Consider the following 24,629-nt stretch of genomic DNA (forward strand, 5'->3'; position numbering starts at 1 on the left):
TTAAATGTAAACGCTTAAAGCAGCTTTGCGCTGCTGCTTACTGGATCCATTTTTAGCAGCGATATCTAAAAGGGAGGCAGCGAGGGTCTGGGGATCTTCCTGTCGAGTAGAACCCCCGAGGAGTTGCTCTTGTGGCAATAGCGTGTTATGTCGATCTAGGATGACATTTTCTAGCATTAGCGCCTCCTCGTATGCCTCTTCTGTTTTTATCCGCACTTTCAGACGCTTGCCGTTCACCTAAGGCGAAACAACACATAAGGACCGGCGGCCTTGAATAGCAGGCTTCTACTAGTCCTCAGAGAGCAACGAGATGGATACAGAAATTCGCTAGATGGAAGAAGCCAGAGGTGCCGAGGAAAAAACGGCAAATTGGAGAGGAACACATCATGCACATGTAAAGAGAGAATTGCTAGGAAGTGGATACCTTAGCCTGAATGAAACCACTTCTTCAGAAGATACGGCGGCGTGTATATATATACCTGATATCCATCCATGATGCTGACGGCTGCAATGGCTGAGTTGACATCCTGGTAGTCGACAAATGCGAAACCTCTGTTTCTTCTCGTGTGTCTGTCCACTGCAATCTTGGCACTTCTAAGGGCGCCGAAGGGAGAAAAGTGTCGCAGCAAATCATCCCCTGTCCATTCATTTGGAATGTGCAAGATAAACAGATTCGCACCAGGAGGCCCATGCGACTTTTCCTCGTGACAAAGACGAGACTCTGTGCCCTCATAAGACTCAGAGGGGACTGCGGGGGAGCCCACACCATTCCCAGTCTCCACATCAAGACCGGGACGGTTAGCAAGCAGCAGGGAGGGAAGAAGAGTTGACTCCAGACCTCGATTCTGCACACACACAGCCAAATCCTCTTCCCTAGGCTTGCATCCGAGGTTCAAAGAAAAAGGGCGCACTCACGGAATTTCCGCAAGATCCGAATATTCATACGCGCAGCTGAGTACCTTATGTGGAGCAATCCAATTGCTGAAGTCAGCGGGTCTGTCGAGAATGGCTCTTTCACTTAGAATGGTCAGGTCAAGAGAGACGCGACAGCTTACAGGTGAAATCGATCCTTCGAGAGGCATGTGTTCTGTCTTCCCAGAATTCGTCTGTTGCGGGAAGCCCAGCGCTTCTCCTGCCAGAGATAAGAGCTCCTCCCATGGCTCTGCTTCAAGCCACGCGTCTCCTGTAGTGCTTTCGGGGACCCCCTGTCTCGCTGAAGCTGAGAGGGTTTCCCTGTCTAGATTCTCACTGGGAGCTTCAGGCAGTGCATGCAACCCCGATCCGGTAGCAACAGTGTTGGATGCTGGTTGGCGCCGTCTTGCAGCCGCGAAGCGAACTTCCAGTCCACGAGCAACATCTGAAACGACCCGGAGACACAGTGGCAATCCCCGGATGTAACTAACTGCAGTCAGGAATGGGTGATAAGAAGCAACAGGTGAGAGAGAAAGGTATCAAAAAACACGCAGAAAATGGCTGTAAGTAAGGAACACCGATTGGGAGGAGGAAGAGGAGCGGCAAAAAGCTTCTGGAGTTGCTCTTTTCTTATGTGGACCGGTATGGGCTCATGGCTTTCAAACTGACTCGGCATGACATATCTCCCTGCTAGGCTTGAAATCGCGTGTAGCGCCTGCTCTTTGTATGCAAATCGCACAAATGCCGAGCCGCTTGGACCCTTTTTCGGTCTACTACCGCTGTCCCCATTGTTATGGCGTAGCAGGAAGACTTCCTGCACGGAGCCATACTGCTCGAAGAGAGCCCGTACCTAAGCACAAGTGCCACCCCCAAAAAAAGCTCGTCTTGATAATAAATAGCCACGCGAAGTGAACGCACGAACTGCAAGAGGAATGCGCTGCACCGCCCGAGGATAAGCATCCTACAAGGACACGAGACAGCTCTTCGACGCGTTTGCAGAACTTTCTCAGGCTCTATTTCGATACACCGCAGACTTTACGCCTGCTAAAGAAAAGGGCAGATTTGAAGACGAAGAACAGGGGGCGAAACGAAGCGACACAAACAAAACAGACACTAATGGGGCTGCATCGAACGTAATGGACTCTGAGCAAAAGCAGAAGACTCCAGCCGCTGCACTATATATATGTATATAGAGTACCTCGTGTTCTTTGACATCTTTGGGGAGAGACCCCACGAAGAGTTTTGCTTCATCAACGCCAGGCATAGCGCCCCCGCCATAGCCGCAGGAAGGGAACCCGAGTCGCTCAGCCTCTCCCGCGGCGTAGCGGACGGACAGCGAATCGAGAGGCTGCGCAATTCAAGAGGATAACATCAGAAATCGACCCTCTTCTGGAGCCATGGAGAGACAAGCGCTGAGCGGCAGGGTGACTGGAGAGAGGCACAGACACAGTAGGAACAGTCCGATATGGACCAGGCAAAACAAAAAGGAAGGGGAAAAGCACGAAAGCGAGAAAATAAGGGAAAAGATGTATCAGGCGGCAGAGAATCGAGAGAGAGGGAGAGAGAAAATAGGAAGATAGAAATACAGAAAGTAGAGACTTACAGGCCCCAGGTTCTGGGTTCTGCCGAGTTCTCTAATGGCTCTGTCAGCATCTGTTAAGGATCGCATGCGGACGAAGGCGCAGTTCCTGTGCCTATTGGAGACTTTGTCCCTCAAGACGACCACTTCCGTGACAGATCCAAACAAGCTGAACAGCTAAAAGGAAGGCAGAGCAGCACGGCGGGGGAAAGAAAGGAATAAGCAAACCGAGGGCAAGCGTACAGGAAAAAGCCTGGCAGATGACGAGGAGCATACAGACGCTGTGTAGGGAAAGATGGACTCTACTCTACTGTGGCGCTGGAGTGTGCGAGTTCTCTCCCTCTCAGGCTCTTTGTGAGCCGATGAAAAGTTCAGCACTGCGTGAAGAAGAAGCAAACTCGAAGGCGCCAAGTCAGAAGCCCCCTGCAAACCCCTCGCCGCTCACTATTCGCAGAGCTATTTCGTCTACACTTGGAGGCAGTCCCCCTACAAAGAGCTTGATCTGCACGGGAGGCGCTGGCGCAGCCAATCCTGGAGCCTCAGAGCTACGTGACCGAGGATTGGAGTCTGTTTTCCTCAACTCGATAGGAGGCGGAGGTGGAATGAATGGTGATGATGGGAAAACGCCGGGTGTACGTACGCGGGAAAGCGGCGCCTTCTCATGAACATTCCCAGCTGCCAGCTGCTTGTTGAGTTCCGTTACCTTCCCTCCTACTAGGGGAGCACCGAGAATGGGGAGACTACGACGCTCATTCCCATTAGAGGCTCCTGCCCCTCCCGCTTTGAGGCTAAGGCAGAAGTCTAGGCCCGGCGGAGTGAGGCCGAGGAGTGAGGAGACAGTAGAAGGATTGTTTCCTCCCTCGTGACTCATCTCCGCAAGTAACAGCTGCCGTATCCGTGTGCAGTAAGGTTATTATGCACGGTTGTAGTCATACAAAATGGAAAACACGAAAAGGACCTGATGCGTGGTGGTAGGCAAGGCCTCCCCGTTTTCGCACTGAGCTGCTGAGGCGTGGATTTGGTTTGTTGCGAGAGAGAACACAGTGCCGGGGAAGCTCTCTTCAGTGCCAAAGAAAAAGGGCAGAATTCTGTCCACCTCACGCACAATGTTTCATCAGACAGAACACTTTATGGGCAGTCTGAGGCCCCACTGGCAGAAGTGGCGAAGGAGGAGGGTTGCAGGGAGAGAACGGCTGTAAAAGGGGAGGAACAGGGGGTGAAGAGTGGAAAGATACTACAATATTAACACATATAGACAAGCATGAAGACCATGCAGGCAGGCAGGCTGTTGTTGTTGAATAAGGCGACAACGCGGATATGGAGGAGGGGGCCCAGTCAGCAACGTGTAGCAAACAGCAAATATTGATAGCTACCTTTGACAATGCCGTCCAAGTTGAATCAGCCTTCAGGAGCAACACAGCTGAGGCCGTCAAGGGACGAAAAGGGGATCTTTGGCGTCTCAGCAAGCAATACCAGAGGACGAATCCTGATAAGCGGGGGGCACATATATAGGAGCGCTGCAGCCCCTGGCTGGGAGAAAGAACCTGCCGTGTGGAGGCACCAGAAAGAAAAGGAAGCCTCGCAAAAGGACTTCGAAGCCTCGGTAAGATAAGATACTAAGCGCTGCCGCGATAGGCAACACGGATTGGAACCAGCGGGGTGCCAGAGGGAAGCAGAAATGAGGAAGAACGAGAAACGGGGGGGACACAGGGAAAGGGCCCTGGCTGTTTAGCAGCTTTCTGAGGGCTTCGTGGCATTGCAATGCAGCGACATAGAGAGGTTTTTTCAAGCTTAGGAAGAAGAAGGCGGGTTGAATCACACCCAGGGTCAAACAAGAGGTCCCTCTGACAGCGGTAGAAGAATGAGAGCGAGGGGCAGTTTGGGGGGATTCTCTCCGTGTTGTTCAAGGGCCCAAAGGGAGCGTACGCGGCGTCTCCTTTAGACTTCAGGGGACGCAGAAAGTGTGCTAGGACGCCCCTATTCGAGGCGGCAAAAACTGCTAGGCACACAGAGAAAGTAATCTTCTTTTCTATACAGATAGGGCCCTCCTTTGTCCCCTTTTATATCCTCCAAGTAAAACGATTCTCTTGGTAGCTCCCTTTGGTGTCGAAGAAAAGAGGCACAGAAAGAGCGAGGGCTAATGGCCAAAGTGGGAGCAACAGGAGAGGGAGCGGCAGGCTGCCCGCACCCTAATTGGATCAGGGGAACGACAAATGCAGCTTGAGCCCTTTTAGGATCTCTCTCTCATTTACTTTCATATATAAACACTTGAAGAAGAAGTGGGGAAGGACGGAGTTCCGGCGCAGCAGCGGGGCGGGAACTGCGGCTTAGAGCCGGTGCACTGTGGGTCTCCTTAGGCAGCCCCTTCTAGTGGGACACTCAGATCTGTCTCCTGATTTGCAAAGAGGCTTTTCATCTTATGGAAAGTCATTGAAACTTATTAAGGCATCAATAAGCTTGAGGTTCCTGGCACAGGAAGTCAATGGGTCTTAGTTCAGCTAGTGATTGTTCATGGTTTGCTTCCCTCGGATGCCAAATTCCTCCAAACGCAACCGCTCAGTCCCTCCGATGATTTTCCTGTGGGGGCCCCAGGTCCCCAGTTCTTGATTGATTCAATTGGAATCATCAGCTTAAGTTGTATTTTTTTGGCTAAGAGAGATTGGTGGTACTCCCGGCTCAGAGAGTGCAGGAAGCAGCAGTCGCATTGGTCTCCCATATTGTGGACCTGCCGTAAATTCAGCTACACGAAGTTGGAATAGACATTCGTTAAGAAGGCACTAGAAACGTGAGTAGGGGAATTCCCAGGTTTCATTACAATACACTTTGTAGAGGGCAGAGATATGTTTAATAGGAAGTCAAAGAGCAGAGGCATCCTCTTGTTCTCGAGCAGGGAGACGCAGCGGCGCCGTGCGACCTCCCCCTGGCAGGCCACGCTGCACCCACCCCATGAAGATGATGCATGCAGAGAAGAGTGACAAGCTACTCCATGCGATATGCTTTGCCTTTACGCCAAAAATGCCATTATTTGTTGTATATTGACAGGCAGAGTCCGCCTGTGTGCAACAAGCGGGCGAGCTGGGGAGCGAGCGAGCCTATCGATCATACCGCCGTGCACCGGACACTGTGCTGGTAGGGGGATTACCCATCGGGAAGGCACAAAATCCCGTTTTGACGATTCTCCATATTTCATCGCTATTAGGTAATATTTTTAGCAATATGGTATGGCATGAATGCAATATAAGGGCGTTTCATTCAGTCACCCCTGAGTGTCGCCAGGATCGATGATAGCCAAATGGGCAGGTGAACTGCATTCAGAAAATGCCGGGAGAAGGGGGGGAAACTTGTTATAGAACAATACCGACTACATTGTCGTGAACTGCTCATTGTTCACTACTCGAGCAATACACTCCGTAGTGAAATGGACCGACGGGCGCATGGCGCGACAGTCCTTTTTAACGCTCTCCATAAGGAAACCCGCAATCAAATGCGAAGTAAGAGTTGAGGAATATTGTTTTTTTTCGTTTCCCCAAGAGATGCGCCCCCTCCTTGCCCTCAGCATACTGGGTCCTGTCACTGGGTAACGGCCGAGCGCGCGGCTCGCCTTTCGGGGATTGCAACATCGCTGCCCTCTAGGTTTTCGCACATGCGATCTATTCTTCTAGCCTGAATCTAGCCTCGCACCACAAATGAGACGGATTATCAGCCGTGCGGAGACGCTCCATCTAGGGCCTCAGTAGAGGAAGGCATCTAACTCCAGACTCGATACAAACTAGATAGGAAGTCATTGGGTGTTCCTCAGAATAAATGTCACCCTCCGTTGCCGGCGCCACTTCGAGAGTGTGACATGAGTGGAGAAGGATAGACACTTTTCCGCGTGGCTGTACTTCTCTAGGCCCGCCGAGCGTTCGCAGGTATTTGCATATAGCACCTGGTTTACATGCAGACATGGATCCTTCTTGAATCAAGGTACAATAACTCTGCAACAGATTAAAGACATGAACAAAACAAGCTAATTAATCAGTTCCTGACAATTTCTTTGTGAATAAAACTAGAGTCTTAGAAAGTGGAACTTAGTGTACTACACGTGTCGTCAGGTCGTAAAGCTGAATTGAGACTAAGGGATTTGGTGGCAACTGCCAACGGGCACCTCGGCTGACTGCAAAGGAATCCGGTTGATACACAAAGAGTCGACCTGATCCGGCCTAAGAGCAGGCTGCACTGGGAGCGTGCTCTCCAAGCAGAGTCATCGCCATTCAGCCTCCTTCGTAAGATCGTGGTCAACCCTCCTTCTCCCGGAGTTACTAACAACTCTAAAGGCTCAATTATTCCTGTGTTTTCAACTTCCTCAAAGTTGGGATATTTTCGCCTCTGCATGGTTTACGCTACTGCCTGGGGAAGTGTGGTCTACAGCCTCACGGTTACTCTGTTCTATTAGTGGGTGCGACAGGTTGCAGAAGCGGCTTCATCTGCCCTCAGCGGTATCCGGTGTAACTATGCAACTTAAAAATTCACGCAAACCCCATGTTTAACAAACAAAGTTCGCTAAAGCTTCAATACAATTCGCAAAATCCACTAGGTATATTGATACGGGTTCAGATATGGTTGCCTTCCTCCGCACATCCAGCCAAGCACATGCAGCAGTTACGCCCACATACACGGATTCGCACACTCACCGGTTCATTCCATTGAGCCTATGTTTTCGAGGGCACGTGTGGTAAAGGTCGGCATGGCTCTGTACACATGGCTAGCAAGTGCCTAGACAGTTGGGTCTCCGCAAGTAGATGTGCGTATGCATGCACATTACTATACACATTCATCCATGCAAGCGTGTGTGCATGCACGACACTTATGAAAGGATGCGTAAGTGCCAAGTTTCGTTTCCGAATAGCGGCCGTGGCAAAAAACGACGAGGGACTGACTACATCCCAATATTTGCTGATGCCTAGCACCCCTCCTCAACAAAAGCTTTCAACAAGCATACAGGAGGATTAAGGCCTTCTTCGCTTCTGATGCAGTGGATAAAATCCCCCACTGAAGGGTCATGAGTATCCCTTCCCGGCTCTACAAATCCGCAGCTGCCCCAACGTGCATATATGACGCCAAAACAACCACATAAAATAGCAGAGAGAACCTGGTCCAGAACCTTTCCTCTCTTAATACTGCTAGGCCTATTTATCGAGAGAACACCAGTGCAGCTACCAATGAGACCCGGCTCGACACTGCTGAGGTGTACATGCACCTCAGAGCTCTATGGGTGCCTTTTCGTGTAAGGCGAAAAGCTTCGCTTGCAACCAAAGTTTTCCTGCCAGAAGCTGGGGATCCTGTTTATGGACAGGCCCCTGAAGGGGCGGCAGTAGAGCCTCGACTGCGCGGTTGATGAGCTGCCTTTCTTTCTCTGGGGACAGCATCAAACGTCGCAGGGCAGGCAGAACGCCAGCCTCCTCCTTCCATGATAAGCCACGAAGCAGCTGCGCCTTTTGACCAGAGTTCTCGCACTGCATGGATGCAGCAAGATGCTCTGCATCGCGTAACAACGACATCCCGGCACGGCTCAAACAAACGGGTTCCTTAGTAGGGAGTCCTGCTGCAGGGGCCTCTTCTGCTTGGCCCTTTGTGGTCATGATGGAAGCTGCTTGCAGTTCATTCGATCGTGGAGCACCTCGAACCACGGTAGCTGGCTGCAGCAGTCAAAGCGCTGAGATCAGGGGAAATCGGTGAGCGTATAGTCCGTATTCCTATGGGGCCCTCTTTAGGGGCAGGTGGACCCCTCCACCACCTATCTTGCCAGGGATGGCGCCTAGAACCCCCTGGTAGGATACTCAGGCCGGTAGGCTGTATTTGTAGCCTTCGTGCGGGGCGACCTACTTAGGATTACGGCTACGATCTGAAGTACGTGCCCAATGGTGGCGCAAGGAAAGCCTTCGGAAGATGCGCGAAGGGCTCAACGAAAAGATGTGAATGCACGGGTTCCTTTGAGTGCGGAAATTGAGACGGAGTGGGACGGCAGTTTGCAGAGGGTCCATACACCGGAACGCACGGCCGGCAATGGTGAAGCAAAAGTCCACTGTAACAGTGCCGGAAAAATTCGTGTTGGTCCCTCTGCACTCTTAATAAGCTAAAGTGAACGTATTTCCTGTTAGTTCTATAGCAAGGAAGGGCAGGGGAGTAACAGCGGCGATTCGGCTGCCTCTGCAGCGGTTGGAGCGTCTTCTGCTACTGTCAGTCTCGCGCTCATGCTGCTGCTGTTGTAGTTGCTTGCGTTGTTTTTCTTTGCTGTTTTACCATTTACATGTGATCCTCACTTGCCACCGGTGTTGCGTACCTTCTGCTACGTTTAAAGGACAGTTAGCCGGTATACCTTGAGGCGACTACTAGCAGAACTGTTGGAGCCACTGTCACTGCCCCGGCTCAACGCAACGCAGACGAGTGTCTGTGCGGCCATTGGCGCAGTCTCTGCCTTTCTTGTAAGGCGCAAAACTCGGAGCACCTGCTCGCCGTGTTGACAGCAGCTGTGGCAGCAGCAGTTGGTGGCAGCAGCAGTCTCAACAGAGGACTTTGCAATAACGGCCAAACCGGGAACGACACCATCGAAAGCACAATTGAACGGGGCCAGCGCTGCAGCGCAGCTATAGAGGGGCTTTCAACAGATGCCCTTTCCCGTCAGAGCGCCACCACACCCGACACGCGCACGACACCCCCTTGTATCGAAAAAGCCTCGAGGTCTTTTGGGAGCCATCTAGCCCATACACATTATCTCACAGGCCACATGGATTTGAAGAAAGCGTAGAGGGTGAAGTGTTCGAGAGGAAGCCCTCGAAGGAGCCAGGAAGACAACGGAGAAGCGTCTATTGCAGCAATCAAGAGGTGGACAGACCTGCTGCTGCATCGCGGTATACTCCGAATTTTTGCCGGAGACAATGTCGTTCTTTACATCAAGCTCGATGGACAAACTGGGGTCTCGTTTGGCCTCCTTGGTGTCCTCCGCCTCGGAGAAAGTCAAAGAGGCGGCAGAGCGCACGTGAGCTTTTTGGAAAGACAACATCTTACGATCTGGCATATAGAGGCAAAGGACAGCTAACGGCTATAAGGTGGTGCATGCGTCTCATAAAATATAAAAGATCCGCTTTTTAAGGGTCTCATCGCAGACACTTTTCTGTGGCTGTTGTACTGTTGTCGGAGTGTACAGACTCACCAATACATGCATTGCCGCACTCCACCCGTATATACACAATCAGAATCTCAGAAGACTCACTTACAACCCCTTCAAATCTCAAGTCCGTGTATGTGACTGCTATGGGACTGTCTCAGCATAACCAAGGAAACTCCACTGGAGAAGAATCTGCGGGAGGCATTGAGCGACAAGAACTGGGGTTGCGCGACTTCTATCTTGTCAGAGATTGCTAGAGCTTCCTACAACTAGTAAGATGCTGAGTCTTACTCGTTCAGCGCTGCCACTTATGAATGCTTTCTCTGCGCCACCTTTCTTTGCAAGGCTTGCAATCTGTGGTCTCCTGCTCTCCCTCCCTACAACCCTCTCAGTCCCCTTGTGGACCCCCCGTAAACCGTGTTTGCCACCCCATCTCCGCATTTTCCTGCAAGCTTTTTGTTCCTTGTTTGTGTAGCTCCGACTGTGTTTCCATATCCAAGACGATGTGGGATGCCATAGGAGAGCCTCCAAAGCGGTGGCGCAGGATATTTAAAGTGAGAGATATTTGTGATTGGCGAGATAGATGGGCGCGTCAGGCCCTGCTGCCCGCCCTTTGGGTGTCCATACACCTGAACCAGCCACCAACAGATACCGAAAGAGCACTTAGATCACTAGGATCTCTATTTGTTCGCGGCGGGGTAACACAGACAGCAGCCTCGTCATGCGTTAGAATTTGTGCCTAAGGGTGGTGCTGTGCGTCTTCAGGGTCTGACAATGTTGGAATATATGCTTAAGAACGGTACAGAAAAGTTTGCAGAAGAGGCGAGAGACAGGAGTTATCTCCTTCGGACTCTTCAGAGTCTCAGTTGGTCAGAGGAAGGAAGAGACAAGGGCGCAGGCAGTGAGACATGCCGGTGCTTGCTTTCATAGCTGTCTTATCGGATGGCAAGGCCCTTTAAAAAGCCATGTGGCATCCAGTGCCCTCTTGTGGGTGCTTTCTCTGTTTGTTTCTGTTTCGTGTGTTAAATATCGTCTGGTGATGTCCCCTGAAATTCGGTTTCTTTTTACTCCTTGTGCTTTTGAACCCGGCGTGTCTCCTCATGATCCACTCTTTCCCGTCTCACATGTTTCTGTTGTGCTCTCTGAGATGCGTTTGCTGCCATTATGAGTCTTACCACGCGTACCGTAGCTGCTCCTTTAGCGTAAGGGGGAGCAGCAGCTGCTGGAGCCTTAGCAGTAGCGGCATAAGCAGCAGCACCGCGTCTTGTGCGCTTCAGTTCGGGAGAAGGCAGGGATCTGCACCACTCTAGTATTTGATGCCGCAGAATTGAAGGCAGCACGAGAAGAAGCGGCCAAGAATCGAGACAAATACATCGGCATCTCCTCAGCTTCCTCCATGGCATGCCGCAGTAGCAGCAGGGGCCACACTGCAGCAACCGGACTGGGGAGCGACAGCCGTTATTCTTCAAACAGAGATCCGTACGAGCGTCGCACAGCTTCCTTAGAGGAGAGCATGGGGTTAGGATTAGCGAAACTTCACCAAATCGTCAAGACAAAGAATTAGGATTCTTTCGGATTGCTTTGTGCTTCAGGTCCAGTCGCAACAGTCGAGGTGAGGAGAGTACTCCGCGCGTTGCAGATGTGCCGTCTTCTGCGAACAAAGAGAAGCACAGAGCCTCCGGAAAAAAAGAAGGAGCAAAGAAGAGTGACGCAGCCTCTCCAGAAAACTCGAAGGCCTCTCCCGTGGCAAAGTCTCGGGTGTACGTACACCCGAAGTCCTACACCGTCAAAACACGCCACCCCCAATGGCTCCATCCATGGATTCAAAAGCTTAGGGTCTCCTGTGTGTCTCAAGGAATCTTCTTCAGCTCTGTGGCATGTGTGAAAACAACGAAACGCTGATAGTGTCGTATCACCGTTTTGACGGATGTTGCGATCTGCAGGCAACAGGCAGATCTTCTAGGATTCGACAGTCCGCCTATTGGCACGCAGGCGACTTCCGTGGAGGCCTCTTCCTTCGCGTCAGGTAAGGCTTTTTTCCTTCCCATTTTGTTGCTTTCAAATGGGGGTGTGGTTGCCGTACAGAGAGAGCCGGACTCCTCTCTTCTTAGCCTTCATGCCTCTAGAGTGCAACTGGATGTTTACGTAGCTGTGTCAGTTACTGTTTATCACTACTGCCTCTGCATATGTCACTTCGCGCTGTCACGATCCCCTGTACTTAATGCACCGCGTCCCTTGTTTCTCCCGGATGCAGGAAACGTCTGGTGCGAAGCTCCAGCTGCTGCTGGGGATCTTTCGCTGGACTCGGCTTATAACTTTGAGGCCTTTCTGCCTCCCCCTCCCCCCGGCGCAGGAGCTCCTAGTGGGCCCCCCCCCCCCGCGGAGCTTCCTGGAGCCCCTCGGACTACTGGGGATATTGGATCAGATGATCTGTTTGGATGCTTTCAAGCAGCTAGTCCTCCCACAACGACGGGAATGTCAGGCAGCAGCAACCCACTAGATGCAGTGGCTGCTGCATTTGCTGCTCCTGCATCGCCTCCTGCAACAGCAGGCTGGACCAGTGGTTAGTGTGCTTGAATGATATTGCAGCAGCCTTTGTGCTTGCTGGCATGCTGGATAAGTTGTGATTCTCTTCGTTTGCAAGTCATTTCTCGCCTCCATCCACTGCGGTTGCTGCTAGGAACCACTTTTTGCTGTCGCGGATAATTCATGGTATCTCGAGCATGCTCGAGTTCCCCTTTTCCACAGCTGCTGTATGTATGTATGCTTATCTGTGTGTATATGTGTGTGTGTGTGATAGGTACGTCTACGGGGGGTAAAGGCCTCGGCACATCTTCTCATGATGCCTTACAGGGCCTCCAGCAACTCAACACAGGTTTGTGGTCGTTTCTCTCACACCTACCTAAACGGGGTGGACTGGCTAGGAAGAAGGCTTCATGAATCTCTTTGCAGAAGCCTTTCTTGATTAACCCTCCCACTCTCAGGTTGGCGTTTTGTGAGGTCACTATAGTTGCGTTTGTGCTGTTGTGTGTAATAGAACCCCCTACCAACACGCCGGCGCTCTTCACGCTTGCAAAGCCCTCCCCTACCCCTGCTGCTGCACCACAGTGGCAGCAGCCGTTCACAATGGGAAACAGGAGCAATCATAATGCTACCAACAGCATCAATGCGTTACCGGATCCATTCAGTGTCAGCAGCAGCGGCACGACGTCGCAAACTTTCACCATGGGCACCAGCAGTAGCAAGCAGCAGCATGCAACGGGAGCTAGACATTTAGCTTCACGCCCCTTAGCCGTGGTTGGAACTGCAACGCAGCCTTGGCAGCAACAGGCGGCTGCTGGCAGCTTCGCGTCTTTGGAGCCTGGCCTTTTCTAGGGCTGTAGCACTAGCCAGCGCGCACACGCGTATCTTCACGCATGAAAGAAAAACTCGCGCGCTGCTGCTTTTTTTACATGGGTGTAAGCCGCTTCCTTCTCCACCCTCTGCTCTGGCGCATCAGGCGCAGTAGTCCAGCCCCTCGGGTGCAGAAATTTTCTCTTCATGTTGCACGCAGAGGTCTTTTTCCACACGGCAATGTAGTAGAGGCCACGAATTAGTTTACGGTTCGTCACTGTTTAGCTTGTACGTATTAACTTTAAAGAATACCAAAAATATGAACCAAATGGCCTCGAAGCTATCCCCAGACATAATTAACAGCGCAGCCTCTTCCTCCAATCCCTCTGAAGCTGGACTTGCCCCTCGGTCTCTGCATTTGGGTTTAGTTCTCGGTGGGCCAGAAAAATCCGCAACACGAAGTCGTAAACAATTGAAAGATACGTTATTGTTTGAGAGAAAGTTGCACAAACCCCGACCTCACCAGCAATTGTAGCCTGCAGTGAGGAGGGAGCAGTACTCTGCTGCGTGCTGCCGTTGCTTCAGCAGAGCTCATATACTGCAGTCTATCTGCTTCCTCCCCTACTCTCGTTAAAGGGGGACAAAATGCTGCTAGAGCTGTGTAGATAACCGTGACAGCAGCATGCACCATTTCAACGGGGAACGGCGTCGTTCGCTCACGAGTAGAGAAGGACTGCGCTCATCATGACGCAAATGATGCCGAGAAACTCGAGAAAGCCCATACCAATGAGGGTGTATGTGAAGAGGTCCTCCTTGATAGAAGGGTTCCTTGCAGTGCCCGACACCAGAGCAGCAAAGAGGGAGCCAATGCCTTGTGCTACACCTCCAACAGACATCAACGCAACGGCAGCGGACAGCGTTGCTACGCCTGCCTCGTGGCGCACGGCGCCGTAAGGCGAGAGGACGGCAGATGGCTGAGCATACACAATAAAAGCAGCACATCCATGCTCCCGGATACATACGCAAGGAGAAAATTTGAAACGAACCAGAGGGGGGAGGAGGTATGTGGCAGCATGTCTGGCCGTCAGCACGACGCCACGAAAAAGCATAATGACAGAGCCGCCACAGCTTCTTCGTAATAATAAGGTATATTCAGGTGGTAAGCTATATGTCTGTTGCAAGAAGGGGTGGTCGCTTAAAACTAATAACAACCTTGCTCCAGAAGGCATGGCCCTCCATTAGGGGGGCGGGCCATGCACCCAACTCCCCTTTGTTTCCTCCTATTTGAACCACGGGGATGAAGAGTTTGTACTTTGTCATATTTACGGGAATAGTTTCAAGGTAAAGTTAGATACTTACGCCTGTGGCTGCGGGCAGGAGGGCACTTGCAGGGAGGCGGGTGCCGGGGGTCTGGATGGCGGCGCTATGCCTCTGCAGAAGAGGAGCAGTGCTGAGGGAACGGATTGCAAGAAAAGGGGAAATAACCCCACATAAACCTCCGCTGGCAGCAGACAACTGGGGAACAGCAAGGCCAAAGGCCCTGCGACACGCAGCAGGGCGGAGCATCATCATGCCCCTCGCCGCTGCCGCACCAAAGAACGTCATTTTGAACTCCTAAGAGGAACTGTCGTTACAGGTGGAGAATCACGTGCCCCCAATTCGGCCCGAAAACACTGGAAAACCTATAAAATGATGCACGAGAGCAGAAACAACAACAGAGGTCCGCAAGAGGCTGGCAGCACCGGCAGCCCCACACACCCCCAGCGAGGAAGTTCGGTCCTTTTCCCTCAAAACTGTTTGCTTGCTGCCTTATCCTAGCAGGAAGAAGAAACAGCACTAGTTGTCAGCACACTAGCAACTGTTTCGATGAGCCAATGGCATATGATATTGATGAGAAAAAATACACATTTGCTGTTTTTGTTCCATCTTACATGGAGACAGACACGCTAATGCCATAGGCGACAGCGGGGAATTGCAGCAACACAAAACATATTCTCTGTCTCCTTAAAGTTCCACTTAAATCCGGCAGTCATACTGCTTCGTTTTGATCTGGGTACCTGTATGCACGTCGTGGGGGCAACGGTTCAGAGAATCCATTCGCAGTCAGCACATAGCAAGCGCCACATAGCAACAAAACTACACAGTACGGTGTTGAACAGGAAGCGGGCATGTTGCTCAAATCCCATGGACTCATTGTTATTCAGGTCCACAACTAGATCTTGTTTGGACAACTTCTATAAGCTTAGAGAGCTTTATAAATTTGAAAGGGGTGAATTCGTGCATCGAGTAGTGGGCGGAGCTAGTAACGCTATCTGTGCGGTCCGTATAGCGGGCTAAGTTACATTTCACCTCCTTCTGCAACACTAGTTATATATGACGAAGGGTGATTAAATAATTGGCTAATTGGTGTGTATGCTTGTGTGTTCTTTGTTGCAGGGTATCGTTCGCTCGAAACAAGATGCCACGTATGCATGTGTGCCAGATACTATTTGCAGTTATGCTTGAGTGCTCGTAGTGCTTTGGAGGTGCAGATAAACGCAACGTATCTATCCCGCTCTCCTTGCATTGGGACTTTTGGAGGGCTCGGGCAGGTAAAGGAGGGAGCTTATGGAAAAAAATTGTTGCAGCCGTCCATCTTATAGACACGTAACTCCTGACTCAATACGAACTTTGATAAAGTTGTTAAGTTCTTTCTAAAAACAGGGTTACCCGCAACTGCTGCTCGGTCAATCGCTAAGGTTGGCGCTCCTCACCCGGATTAAGTAAAATCTCCCGTCTAGAGTGTCGTCAGCGCTATGAGTCCCCAAATTCAGGAATTGCCTGGCTCACTATGGATTGTCTGCCCTCACACGGGCCACTGGCCTGCGCGGCGAAAGCAGAGATCATGTAGGAATCTCTAGGTTTCTTTGTGGAGGCTGTGGAACATCCAACTTTGGGGGAATCGATACAGTAAGAAAGAAAATTGACCTGAAATGGCAAATATTTGTAGCTGCCTGGCCGTCAATTTCTTTGTCTGGTGACCTCGTGCAACTTCTACAACCTGCTGATCCACCGGAATTTACTCTCCAGGCTCAAAGCACAATGCGGACTGCCGCTTGACATATTTCCGTCCCTGTCTCACTTGATATTTACGCATACATCCAAGTGCACTAGCCAACTGGTCTATCGATTTTCTGCTGCTAAGGGCGGCTGCAAACTCCGAACCACTAGTTCCAAGCCCTGATTGTAGAGGGACTTTAAAGTCTAGACCAGGAAAGCGGCACATCCGAGATAATCGTGACCATAGATGCAAGCGAACAGAGGATAGACGAGCTTATTGTTTGCAGTACGCTGGGTAGCTATCCCGGTGCTCCTGGTGGCCTGGGATGCGTCTCGCGGCGAATGAGTATGCACTGTCACGCCCGAACTGCCAGCTGCGGTACCAGTATGCAGTTTTATTGTACTTGTTGAGCGGGGGAAAATAAATCCAAGCAATTAAAACTTGATGATTACAGAGTCACAAACAAGTGCAGACGAGTGCAGTTGGTGTGCTCTGTCTGGCCAAGTGCCTCATGGTGCTGCACAGTGGTCATATCATGCTCAGCATGTAAGCTGGTAAAACACCAGAATGCAATGACAGGCCTAAAATCCATATATGTAGTGATAGTCGTGTTAGATCTTGCAGATCTTATTTCAAAAAAATTGGCTGACCAGGTGAGCAGTGACAGCTAGAGCAAGGAACGCAATGTAAAGTCAGTAAACAACGATGTAGATGATGTCCTCATTTTTTACCTCCGGTAGTCCAAAAATAACTTAACAGCCATGTCAGTCAAAATCCATTCAGGAGCCAGAAGTTTTTCGCAAGGAGCCAGGGTTTAATTGTTGCGGCTTCAGCTGGTGACTATCTGGGCATGACGGCAAATACTTCGTCACCATTGGACACATGCCAATTACCATAAGGATTGTGAAAACTATTTTATCGTAGTTTGAACCGCAGGCTCACTCCAAAGCCATAATCACGCACCTTGTGCAAAAGAACCTAGGGGAACAACGTCGGGATGAACGAATGCCGGAGTCTCCGCTTTGTTTTGAACCCCAGCAGGCATCTTCAACGTGGTAGATCTTCACTCTTTTTGCATTCTAGAGTTTGGAAGGAAGAGCCGAGGGAAGCCCACCAAACGAGTAAGAGCAAGCAGTTTCATGTGATACAATAGATGACCACGTACAAGAGCGGTTAAGGTGCACAATAGTCAATACCTCGGGCGTTTCGTGGGCGCGTCGGCAGCCACGTTCGTGAAGCCTTCAAAATACTTCATTGCAAAGCACTGCAGGCGGCACCCATGCCAGAAACTCCAAAAGGACCGATGGTCTGTTTGTGCAGTAAAAGAATCCTATTTACGAAGCAGCAACATTTTTCTTCGGCCCACTTCACCGCATGTGATCTCTTCCCCCGCACCGGATACCGCACCTCGGTTGTGGTGAATCCATGAGAGTAACAATCAACAAAGTGATGCTTCGAAGAACCGGCGGCCTTCTAGAAAAAAGGAACACCCATTGTTACGTCACAAGTGTCGGGTGCTAACAAGAATTGATGATCATAATCAGGCAGCGCAAGTACGGGAGGGGCTGAAAGTCGGGTGGTAAAGCGTCCTTGCTGCGGCATCAACCTCTTCTGTCCAAGCCATAGACTGCGTCATCTTAAGTAGATCAGTTAACGGTGCAGCGAGCTCAGCAAATCTAAAAATCAATTTCAGTAATAAGATGAAAGTCCATTGAAATTCGTAGGTTTTTTGCAGGTGCATAAAGGTAAAGGCCGCGCCTCTATCGCTGCCAATTTGACAGCTCTCTCTCAAGCCTCGCAGCAAAAACAAGGACTCCCATATAAAACAATGGCCCTTCTGCGAACCGATTCGTCCATGTCTTCGCACACCAGTACTTCCTTGTTAACACCTGAAACGCATGCCTTCCGTGCTGTGGATGCTCTTGTCGATTTCGGGTGAATTGTAAGACGCAGTCCATGGTAGCCCTCCATGAAAAGCTCAAAAACAGTCCCGACTAACCTCTCGTTGGCTCAGCTGCAGCACTACAAGCAGGCATGCAGGTACACTCAAGACAGCGGGGGCGAGCCTGGAATGCCGTTTTGTGCGTGTCACAGTGTTATTTTGGTGTTGTACGAAATACATGCGTGGTGAATTGAAGCCCGCACGCTACCTCTCGACCTTTTCTGGCATCATTATCGGGTTATGCCAAAATGACGCTGTGGAAAATGCACTTTGCCCTTTCCAAACAATCAACGAAATGGCTTTCAATCTCCCTTTTATGCTGTTGAGGCTTCCTACATAGTAGCACATCGCTTTGGCTTATGTGAAAATTAACTCAATACGGTGCGGTGGCCCCCTCGCCGGTGGGCACCCTGCTGATGGTTCATCATTATTCAGCACATCCGCGAACTCCTCCTTCAATTTGCTCAGTTTTTCCGTTTCTCAGCTAATTCCTTAATCAACTCCCATAGTGGGAAATTCATTTAGCACAAGCAATACAACATCCAAGCTCAGAACCGTTTTCTCTTACTGCGCTGCTGAGCCGCCTTTGTAAAGACTCTGCCTCAACTGGTTGAATATCGAAGGACTCAAACCCGCTCTCGACAGGTGGAGCCAGCCTTGTTAAAAAGATAAGGATGGGCTACTTCCCAACATTTCTCGGCACACCAGACTCCACAGCGCCACATGTGCTCGCATGTGCGCCTTCCAATGGGAGACCCGTGGCATCAGTACGATTGCATCATGGTCCACAGGTCAAACAGAGAAGTCACTTCACGTACTGGTAACGCCCAGTTTCTATTGAGAACCTACAACCATTTCCCCCAGCCTTGGCAATCCTTGCGCTCTGCCTGCCCTCAGCATCCGTGAATCGGGCACTTTTCTAAGTAGTGAGTGGGCAGATTGCACTTCGGTGTCGTCTCCTCTGATAAGCCATTCACCACAGCACATCAACAACTCTTGACCGTGATTGTAAGCTTGTGTTAGCGCACAATTGAACAGTGGCTCTACGAAGCTCGACTGCGCCACCAAGAGGCGCCGGATCTCTAGGCCAGGTAGCTGCGCTGCTTTCCTAGTATCTCCCTACACAGATCCTGGCTGCCAAAACAAGCTTGCCATTATAATGAACGATGGAGTCCCGGTCTTCTTCCAAGCCTTTTCGATCACGACCGGGCAGCAAGGGCCTGCGATGCGAGCTGAGAGCGCGTGTGAAAAACCCATGTTAAAAAGCCTCTCCGCTCCAACCTTCTTGAAAGGCCATGCAGGGTCAATCTAAGGAAAGAGTAGCCCTTTTCCCTGTTAAAGAAATTACCGCGAGCACTACAAAGATGCCTCTGGAGTACGGCTGTTTCTGTGCGTTTTCACATACTCTACCGACTGCTGCGCGCCTATATGTCAGAACCAGCAGTAATAACAAGACTATTTGTATCTAGAAGCATTTGAAATTTTTAAAGGGTCAGCCAGATCTGTGCACAGTCAACACTTAACCACTGTCGTCCGGCTGAAAATGATCTCTGCGTGGCCGCTTGCCTGCATGCTAAGTCAAGCCTTAAAAGAAATTAGACATCCACTGGCCCATTAATGTCAGTGCCACACGTAGCAAAAAATATGCTACAGTTGCTCATTCTTAAACATTGCCAACAGGTAAACTTAATTTCCTCAATAGTCTTCAGTACGGGGAAATAGCACACAATTATTTAGCAAATGTGGCATAGTTTCCTCTCCTACGGTTATTCTAGTCACACAGAAGTGGTATTAGTTAATGATGTCAGCAATTATGCATCTGCACTAGCGTGTACGGGCTCAGGCGCTTGATCTGCTGCAGTCGCGCTGGGTCCCTAGTGCTGTAGGTGTGAGTGCATATAGTGCCACCCGCCTTCGAATCTACAGAAAGTTCAACCACGTGGGCATGTGTCTGTAATGCAGGAGCCTAGATCTAGTGGGTCAAGCAACACGCAGCCCGTCACGAGCCCTATAGTAATATTTCGTAATTAATAACTGAGCAAGTGGCTAGTTTGGTTTGGTTTCTCAGGTCTCTTATTCACTTCGAAAATGGCTCAAGCTTAATATGGAAAAAACTAATGCTGAGCTTGTGCGCCAGATGTTGTGCGAACAAGTTTTGAATACTTGGAGTGCTTAGAGGGTGCAGCGACGCGCAACCTAGGCCTCCCTCTTCCATATTACTAAAACCTTTAGGCAGTAAGGAAGGGAACAGAAGAATTCCTTGCAAAGACTTCCATCGAATCTACTCAAGCATGTATTGACATTAGAATAGATTCTGCCTACGGAGACCTCGGTTGGAGCCTAAGAGTAGGCTTACTCTAAGCTTCGCTGCTGTCTGGGTCCGTGGTGCGGTAAAGGGAAGTCAGACTCGCACGTAGACAGTGCGGATTGCTGACGGCTTCCAGTCCGCATGTGGCTCCCTTCAAACTACTCAAGTCAATGTATAAGGCGATACAACCTGCACTAAATTTCTTTCAATGTTTTGGGCAATGAGGCTGTGATAATGGACCGCTCCTAACTGTGCTGCGGCTCGAGTGCAATCTAGCCTGCTTCCCCGGCTGTGTGCATGGGTCACATTCTAGCAGAATTTCTGCTAAGAAGCGTACTGTACATCGGTTATGCCTTACCCTCGAAACTTAAGGTATCCATAAATGCTGCTTTATGGTACAGTGAGATGCATTCCTACTAGCTAAACAGCAGCTAAGCGAATTAAAATCAGATAGAAAGGAACGTTCAGCCTTATAATGCTCCTTCGCGTAAGCTGCAGCGACCGAATTGCAAAGTGTGTATACATATCATCCCACTCGTCTAAAAGTGGACCAGACCAGTTTATTCAATAGGAGTCCTAGGCTGTCCGCCAAATTATAAATTGCGCCCCGAAGTCAAAAAAGATTCTTGCCGCATGCAATGGCAGAACCAGCGCTGTACCTCAATCACCCCTTAACCCCAAGTAGAAAAAAAAATTCACGGGGAACAGATTGCTGCAAAGTCGCTAAACAGGGTTGTGTAAGAATAGAGCCAAAAAAACAATTTATAAGCTTAACATCGCCAGGGTCTGTGATAATATGGCCTTTCACTTTTTCGCTACGTCGCAACGGTTCCCTGGTTGCTACTACACAACCCTTATGCTTCCTACAAGAAAAAAAGGCTACCAGGGCTGCTGCGGCAATAGCAATGAATGAGGGCACTATGGCAGCTGCGAAGCTGGTAATTCCAGCTGTGATCTGATCCCATTGGCTTTGGCTGAAACACAAATGCAGTCTTATTAACGTCCCATTGAATCTTACGAGGCAATCAAATGGATACTTACAGCAAACCCAACCGTAATAAATCACGATTTTAACTTACGTATATGTATGTTTGCCTACTTCCAAGGCCGCGGTCGTTGAACAGACCAAGGCACGGACCTCCGTGGAAGCTGCATTTTGATTACGCAGGACTGTTACCCCCTTGGTCTCAGCCTCTGCTCCCTTTCCGCAAGTTGAATACGCATGATCCACCTGAGGATTTTCCTTGGGGTTAAATGTCACAATAAACGAAATATTAGCGTTGCTGTCGTATGGCGCGGTTTCGGTGTCGGCGAAATGCCGGTAGGCCGCCGAAGTTGGAAAAAGAATCCTTCCACTGCTTTATGGCAGCCGTGCATTCCGCGCTAGTGCCTGTTTGTAGTACAACTGCGAATGTGGAAGTGTATTTTTTTAGCTTGGTTTTCCAGCGTGTCTCCGGACGGGTACGAAGCGCATTAAGCATAGCAGCCCACAACGGACACGGCGCAAAAAATGCGATTTGCACCTGTTCTTCATGGCAACCCTCCACTTCCAATAACCCCCGACATTCAAAAACGATTTCGCCGGGAACGTACAAGTATTATAGGGTGCGAGACACGTTTATTTTGACTGTAGAAATTAGGGCGACCGGATTGTCTGGTAACCTACCATCAGAAGGCTGCTGCACGCAGCGTCCACGAATTCTTTGCGTTTATCGTCGTCGGTTTTGTCAAGAAACATCTTCACCTTATCGTCAGTAGCTTGCACAAAGTCGTCAAAGCCCGAGCCCTCGGGCCTCATTCATCGCTTCCCTGCAGTCAACATTCTCTGCGAATATTCGTTCGAAAAAGGCATTGAAAGCATAAATTAATTGTTTTTTCATGTTACGTTTTCAAGGCAGTGAACGAAATAGACACTTACGGGCGGTGTTTTCTTTGTCGCTCCCTAACACTCCAAGCGCGAGCAGCAGTGAAACGCCTGCGAGAGAGAGAAACTTAAGGGACATTATGTCATGGGAATAGCTTGGAACAAGATCGAAATGAGATCCAAAAACCCAATAATATAAAAATGGGTGTCGGATTTTAAAAATCCTAGCACTGCCGAGGGTTGCCCTTCATGAATCCCATATGGACAGGTAGGTGTTAAACCAGTCTTGTGAATTTTCCGTAGCTTTACACCACCTCCGACCCTCCAGCAAGTTACAAACGCCTCGGAATTCTTTTTAGATGACTTAAAATAATATTCCCTATCAATATCCCGTGGTGGCTAATTGTTTTGACGAAATTTTAATGGAAGGAATTACAGAGCAGGGCGGCTTTACTGCCTTCACCTCGTCGAATTTCGTCTGGACGTTGCCACGATCAGCACTGGTACACGTAGCTGCGCCCTCCGCACTGTGGTCATATCAGCACACCAAGTTAGAGCACAGGCAGACTATCCAAATCATTGGGCTATAAAGTTCTTCCTGGTTCGCACAAGACAGAATTTATCAGCGTCCAAGCCGATATCTATATTCTCCACTGAATCATATTCAACGCAGGTGATTGGAAATCGGCCAATGTAGCAGCACAAAGGTACATATCGGCACTTTTGGCAAGCGATTAATCTTTAATTCAAAGTTAGGAATCCACGAATTGTCTAGCCTATTAGTGCACGTTAGTTGTTGCAGATTTAGGTCAGCTCCACACCACAATGGAGAACGATATGTGCTTGTACCATGCGTTTTTATTTACGGTCTTTCTATGAAGACTGTTGACTCTACAACCAGCAAAAGCTTGATTGAAAGCTAATGAGAATTTCCTAGACGAGTTTTTCCTTCTCCCCCCTGCGCCGCTGGGAGCTTTCGTCATGAGGGCAGAGGAGCAAATAGCACTTCCAGGTTTTAGAGCCAGCTGCATATAGCATCTGCATCACACACCCAAAACACTGAGCCTTGTTTTATTCGGCTGACAGTGTTTTGCAGTAAATAAAACATACAAGCAGATAACAGATGAGTCACCTATTTGACCACTAGTGTAATCGAAGGTGTTCACGTGCAACTCAACCCCGTGTTATAGAAGCAGGCAGCTGCTGGGAGTCCCTTGGGGTCTTTTCTAGCGTACCTTTGACAGTAGGGCAAGTCCACTTGAAGCATTCCCCAACCATAGGTTCTAAGCCTGATGGAGCCCTTTCTTTGAACCCAATGACGCAGGAGTAATGTTCATTGGTTCCTGAAGCCTCAAGTGGTTCATTATCAGTGGTTGCCTCACCCGCCGGCTGTTTACTTGGTGACTTACCGCCAATCATGCGACCACCTGACGTGGCACTGCGGATATACGGGAGATACACCACTTATCAAGTTGGTGTTCGTTTACGATGTTAATTCTGCGAACCAAAGCGTCACGTTTCTCGGCATGCCGATCTATTAATAGATACCTGTGTTTCATCCCTGTCAGTTCACTCAAAGCTTGCCGCTCAGACGATCTCAGCGTCAACGAAGTAGCCAGGGTTTTAGTGTAGGCTTGAACTGTGTTAGCCTCTTCATGCCAATGACTTCTGCTACATGAATCGAGCCAACGTTGATGTGCAGCTTCTTGCAGTAAACATGCCGGAAGGAACAGTACTTTTAGTTTATGTGGGGCTGCAGCGAGGTAAATCTCCAACGGACTAGTGAAATCTTAGAGTTCTTGTCCATCGTTCTGATTTTCATACTTTTGTGGTCTGCACAAACTTCTCGACGCATCGATGGGCGGTTTATCGACTAGCAAATTATGCCACTTACCGCTATGGAGCTGTGCTCACATCAGCTTGCAGGCTGGCCTCTGCCGTACCAACAGGCGCTGTGCCACTGCGTACTTTCATTGCGATATGTCCTTTCTCCAGCCTGTTGCCGAAGATATGACTGGTGAATTACCGAATAGCTCGATCAAAACCAGAGAGCTTTTAACCAAGAAATGCTACCAGCTGTGACGCTTTATTCAAGGTCTGCACAGAAGGACATGTAACTTAAAGCTGAATCCAAGCTTACTAGAAAGTTAGGGAGTGTTCCTGAAACTAATTCCCTCCTTTGCCCTGCCCGCGCCCCTTGGAGTCCCCGACGTGAGGGCAGGCAGCTAGGCTGTGGGTAACTGCAACCCGCGCAGCAATGCGTCTTCTTGCATCGATCCAACAGTACTGGTGTTCAATTCTACACCAAGCCATTAAATCAATATAGCTTGTGTAGCAGAAAGTGCTCGAGTGCAACGTATCTCGCTAGATGGAGTGGTACGCATTCCCTGTTCGCGCCCCTCAGGATGGTAGCATGGGGGATATAGGCAGAGAGTGCGCTTAGCTGCACACTCTAAGTACCTCTAGCAAGCACAACTAGTTGCACATAGCATCTGACACTCACG

The 24,629-nt window shown here is 49.9% G+C and overlaps 3 protein-coding genes and 1 pseudogene across 3 annotated transcripts; 1 reads left to right on the forward strand and 3 right to left on the reverse strand.

Moving 5' to 3' along the window:
* On the reverse strand, nt 1–2,581 carry LOC34621399 (CUGBP Elav-like family member 1-A). The gene is made up of 6 exons (XM_026335994.1): nt 2,516–2,581; nt 2,111–2,260; nt 1,465–1,762; nt 960–1,357; nt 480–878; nt 1–237 (listed from the first exon to the last, which is right to left on the reverse strand). The coding sequence occupies exons 1-6, from the start codon at nt 2,579–2,581 to the stop codon at nt 1–3; spliced, it is 1,548 nt and encodes a 515-aa protein (XP_026191779.1).
* Nucleotides 2,582–9,408: 6,827 nt separating this feature from the next.
* On the forward strand, nt 9,409–13,013 carry LOC34621401. Its single transcript, XM_026335995.1, has 9 exons — nt 9,409–9,509; nt 9,800–9,910; nt 10,114–10,192; nt 10,404–10,539; nt 10,916–11,156; nt 11,231–11,396; nt 11,544–12,201; nt 12,439–12,513; nt 12,676–13,013. The coding sequence occupies exons 1-9, from the start codon at nt 9,409–9,411 to the stop codon at nt 13,011–13,013; spliced, it is 1,905 nt and encodes a 634-aa protein (XP_026191780.1).
* A 674-nt stretch (nt 13,014–13,687) lies between these two features.
* LOC34621402 (ATP synthase lipid-binding protein, mitochondrial) lies at nt 13,688–14,576 on the reverse strand. Its single transcript, XM_026335996.1, has 2 exons — nt 14,331–14,576; nt 13,688–13,945 (listed from the first exon to the last, which is right to left on the reverse strand). Exons 1-2 carry the CDS (start codon nt 14,574–14,576, stop codon nt 13,688–13,690), a joined length of 504 nt encoding a protein of 167 aa, XP_026191781.1.
* A 6,349-nt stretch (nt 14,577–20,925) lies between these two features.
* On the reverse strand, nt 20,926–22,059 carry LOC113146993 (annotated as a pseudogene).
* Between the last annotated feature and the right edge of the window lie 2,570 nt (nt 22,060–24,629).

The sequence above is a fragment of the Cyclospora cayetanensis genome, unplaced genomic scaffold (genome assembly GCF_002999335.1).
Source record: "Cyclospora cayetanensis isolate NF1_C8 unplaced genomic scaffold, CcayRef3 CcayRef3_contig_89, whole genome shotgun sequence".
NCBI lineage: Eukaryota > Apicomplexa > Conoidasida > Eucoccidiorida > Eimeriidae > Cyclospora > Cyclospora cayetanensis.

Coding starts and splice junctions, on each gene's coding strand:
- LOC34621399 (XM_026335994.1), bottom strand. CDS start 2,581: ATGCGATCCTTAACAGATGCTGACAGAGCCATTAGAGAACTCGGCAGA. Junction 1,358..1,464: donor CTTACTTACAGCCATTTTCT/GCGTGTTTTTTG, acceptor GGGTCGTTTCAG/ATGTTGCTCGTGGACTGGAA. Junction 879..959: donor ATTGGATTGCTCCACATAAG/GTACTCAGCTGC, acceptor CTCGGATGCAAG/CCTAGGGAAGAGGATTTGGC.
- LOC34621401 (XM_026335995.1), top strand. CDS start 9,409: ATGTCGTTCTTTACATCAAGCTCGATGGACAAACTGGGGTCTCGTTTG. Junction 9,911..10,113: donor GCTAGAGCTTCCTACAACTA/GTAAGATGCTGA, acceptor TTGTTTGTGTAG/CTCCGACTGTGTTTCCATAT. Junction 10,540..10,915: donor AAGAGACAAGGGCGCAGGCA/GTGAGACATGCC, acceptor TGTGCGCTTCAG/TTCGGGAGAAGGCAGGGATC.
- LOC34621402 (XM_026335996.1), bottom strand. CDS start 14,576: ATGACGTTCTTTGGTGCGGCAGCGGCGAGGGGCATGATGATGCTCCGC. Junction 13,946..14,330: donor TCCTGCCCGCAGCCACAGGC/GTAAGTATCTAA, acceptor GTGTATGCTCAG/CCATCTGCCGTCCTCTCGCC.